The sequence below is a fragment of the Poecilia latipinna genome, unplaced genomic scaffold (assembly GCF_001443285.1).
Source record: "Poecilia latipinna isolate Pla-1442-1.1 unplaced genomic scaffold, P_latipinna-1.0 Scaffold2383, whole genome shotgun sequence".
In the NCBI taxonomy this organism is placed as follows: Eukaryota; Metazoa; Chordata; class Actinopteri; order Cyprinodontiformes; family Poeciliidae; genus Poecilia; species Poecilia latipinna.
Window position 1 is genome coordinate 41666 of NW_015114999.1, and position 3803 is coordinate 45468.

At 36.4% G+C, this 3803-nt stretch overlaps 1 protein-coding gene across 3 annotated transcripts in view; it reads right to left on the reverse strand.

Moving 5' to 3' along the window:
• Positions 1–3505, reverse strand: part of LOC106937579 (uncharacterized) — a 30941-nt gene extending 27436 nt beyond the window's left edge. For 2 of the 3 annotated variants that reach the window (XM_015019153.1, XM_015019152.1), the window contains exons 1-3: positions 3408–3505; positions 2176–2225; positions 1701–2063 (exon numbers count right to left, since the gene is read on the reverse strand). In XM_015019153.1, coding sequence (XP_014874639.1) covers positions 1701–2063; positions 2176–2224 — 412 coding nt within the window. In that variant the 5' untranslated portion in view covers position 2225; positions 3408–3505. Of the gene's footprint in view, positions 1–1458; positions 1603–1700; positions 2064–2175; positions 2226–3407 lie in introns of all 3 variants that reach the window. The other variant, XM_015019156.1, reaches the window with a different exon arrangement.
• Between the last annotated feature and the right edge of the window lie 298 nt (positions 3506–3803).

The following is a 3803-nucleotide window of genomic DNA, read 5'->3' on the forward strand; positions in this document are numbered from 1 at the left end:
GGTTCTGTGGAAACTGGATTTCTGAGTCTGATGACCAGTTTCCATGTGTCTGGACAGAGTTACCATAAAGTTACTATGATGAAATTAAAGGAAGTTTGTTCAGAAACCAGTGATGGCTGCAGCTCCCTGCACATCCAGTCTGATGGAGATCAGTTCAGATTTCACTCTGGTTCTGGATCAGCTCCAGTCCAGTTCAGACCTTTATGATTTATAACTATATGCAGCGTTAACAGGAAGTTGTTAAAAAAATCTCTGGTTTTTAAATGTTTTCCTTTCTGAAACACTAAGTTTTCTTGTAAGGTTAAACTTCATCATAACAGAAACAAACCTCAGAGATATTCTCACCTTTTAATGAATTTTAGAACCAGAACCGACTTCAGTAACAGTTTATGTACAAAAACAAAAGAATCTGACTTCAGTTGCTCTCAATGGACAAACCTTTTAAATTTAAATACACATTTGGTGAAAAAATTAAGACACTGACATTTACACAGCATTATCACAGTAGAAGACAACATGGTTAAATGATGACATAAATATGTGATATTCATAAAACTGATTCCCAGCAGAGCAGTTGAGACTGTAAGTGTTCATCAGAGAGACAACCTGGGGAAGAAAGTGTCTCTATGGCGACTTGTTTATGCTAACAGCGCTACGGACATTCAACCCAAACGGAAAGAGTTGGTGTCCAGGATGTGTGGGGTCTGCAGAGATGTTAGCTGTTAGTTTCCTGACTGTGGACCTTGATGGAGCGAAGGTCGGTCCTGATTGCTCTTTAGAGTTTGTCTCAGTTCTGTTTTATTGCTGAGTTTGAACCACAGAGCTACGGCTGAACAGGACAGACTGGATGATGAATAAAGGGCGAGTAGCTGAAGACCAGCAGGTTGGAGCTCTGGAGTTTCTGCTGGACTTTCATCCTAACAGTGTCTATGAGTGAAGATCATCTCAGATTAAATGTTTCCAATGAACCAGAAGTGATCCACAGTGAACGGAGTGGGAAAGCAGATAAAATGTTTCTGAGATTCAGCAGAAATGATGTATAAAATGTTCATAAAGAATCTAGAGTTCACAAAGAAACATCTGACTGTTACATTTTGATTCAGTATTTGTTAGAATCAATAGATAAATGGAGTAAAAAAAATATTTTCTTTCATTTTTAATGTTTCTTGGGGTCTTAAAATATTTTGGTCAACAGCAGAAGTTTTGACTGAATATTTACATCTATGAACAATTAATACTTTTACAATAAATAAACATTATCCATCCATCCATTATCTACAAAGCTTATCCTTGTGGGGTTGTCAGTGGTTGTGATCTCCAGTGGTCAACAGGTGAAGTAAACCCAGGACCAGTTCACCACAAACATTACAGGGTAAAAATTAAGTTAATAAATCCAGTGGATCATCAGTCTTTCTATTTTATGTGTTAATATTTATAAAACATGAGGGTTATGTTCACCTGTTTTTACTTTTTTGTAGAACAAGTAACAACTAGACAAAACAGCTATAACTACAACCAATGCAACAACATGACCCAATTTCCTTAGACTTGTTTCGTTTGTAGTTTCAGGTTTAGTCTTTGGTTCAGAATGACTCCTTCTAGCTGTGAACAAATCAAACACATCTGATTAATTAATATTCTAAACAAATGAGGTAGAAGCTGTTTATTTATAAAACCAGAATAATTTTGACTGAACTCACCAGTAACGTTGAGTCGACATCTTCCAGAGTTGAATCCATCTTCAGTTTTCACATAACAGACAAATAGACCAGAGTCTTCAGTCCTCAGTCTGGACACATGGAGTCTGATTCGTCCTTCTCTGAGGACGTCTTTGTCACTCTGGACTCGTCCTGAAAAATGTTCATCCTGAGACTCTGGAATCTCAACACCTTCATGAACCTCATAGAGATCTAGTTCTTTATGAGGAGCCAACAAGCTGCAGACAATGAACAGTTCCCTGTAGGATCCCTGAGTCCTGGTGGTGAAGGTCCACTCCAGAGTGATGCTGTGGTTCTCCTCTGCCTCATAGCTGCTCTGGGTCACATTCACTACAAATGTTGCTGCTGAGGAGACAGAGAGGGAAAGAGAGGAGCAGACACACTGAGAACTGGAACATGGGAGTCTTTCAGCTCCATCTAGAGAGCTTTCTGTCACAAAGACAAGATGGAGACTGACCACAGAGACATGAGCTGAGGATGAGGAGCAGCAGGGAGATCATCTTCATCCTGAGAGAGGAAGAGGAGGAGGAGAGGCAGCAGGACATCAGGAACATCAGTCAATACAACATTTTTCTTGCATTGAAAAAACACTAAAATTGTTTCTTTGTTGGATCCAATTGACTGAATGATTTAAGTCTGAATATCAGCTGCTTGTCACCAACATTTCCTGCTGATAGAAACTGGATGAGAAATAAAAAAAACTAAAGCACAGAAATGGCTCCACCTTCTGGACATCTAGAGGAACTGCAGCTCCTCGCTAGAATTTACATTTGATCTGCAGCATGTCTGTCAATTTATAACAAGCAGTTTAAAATCAGCATTAAAAATTTAACAAACATCTAAAATACTGACATATGTATGAACTCTCAGCGTTTCTACTTTTATAACAAATGAGGCAGAAAATGATTAGGGCTGATTAATCTTTACTTTCAGATGTAAATCTGACATTTGAACCCTGATGAGAAACAGGAGGTTTGTGGCTTTTATTCTATCAGAACAACACAACTTTACATTAAACTGTTGTTGGACAACTATCTGTGAAAGATTATTTTTATCCATGAGGAACTGAAAACAGCTGACTAGAGAAAGCAGAAGTCATGTCAGTCACTCATCACATCTAGTAAAACTGTGACATAAACACAGAATAAAAAACCTTCATGTGTTTTATTATCCAGTTGGATTAAGAAGAACAATTATTTTCTGCTCAAAGAGCAAAAATCAGTGTTTAATAATAATAATAATAGTAAAACATTTTATTTGTAGGCGCCTTTCTTGACATTCAAAGACACTGAAATACATCAAATCTATTAAAAGATACATTAAAATAATAAAATCCAAATCAGACATTCATGTGTTTAATAAAGAATCTTTAAACAGCATATCCTCAAACAGATTCAAAACAATAAAATTAAACATTTATTTGATCTGTTGAGACTTTAAGTCCAAAAATCTTCAAAATTAAGAGATTTCCAAATTTAATCCATGAGATTAAATCAAATATGAAATAATTTTCCATCCCAGCTTTTCAAAAGTTTTACCATGCAAGACTGAAACAAGAAGAAAAATAATCTGCCTCAGATTAAAATCACTGATGTATTGAGCTGATACACTAACATTTCCCATTTATATTATTGTCTTATTTAGTTGTCAAATTTACAACAAATATAAACCAAACTAATTCAAACTTACTTGTCTGGTTCATTTTCATTGTTTCTCAGAGTTTAAACAGCCGTTCTGTTAGCGTCTGATCCATGGAGCAAAGTGAAGGAATGAGTGAAGGAACGACCAATAACAAGCTCTGTTTCTGTTCTTGTTCTGTTCCTTTTGTTTTTGCTCTCAGGTCCATAAATAACCAACATGTGACTTAAACTCACCACCAGATTCCTCGTCCCTCCAAACATCTCATGTTTATCAGTGTTTAACATTTTGATGTGAAACCTGAATTTTTATCTCATTTTTCTAAATTCTCTGATCAATGAAAACTGAATCTGGATTCTGATTAGAATCAGTTTGATTCACTTCAGACCCATAAAATCTGTTCCAGAGGTTTATAGAGCTAGAGTCAGTAGATCAGCTATAAACCAG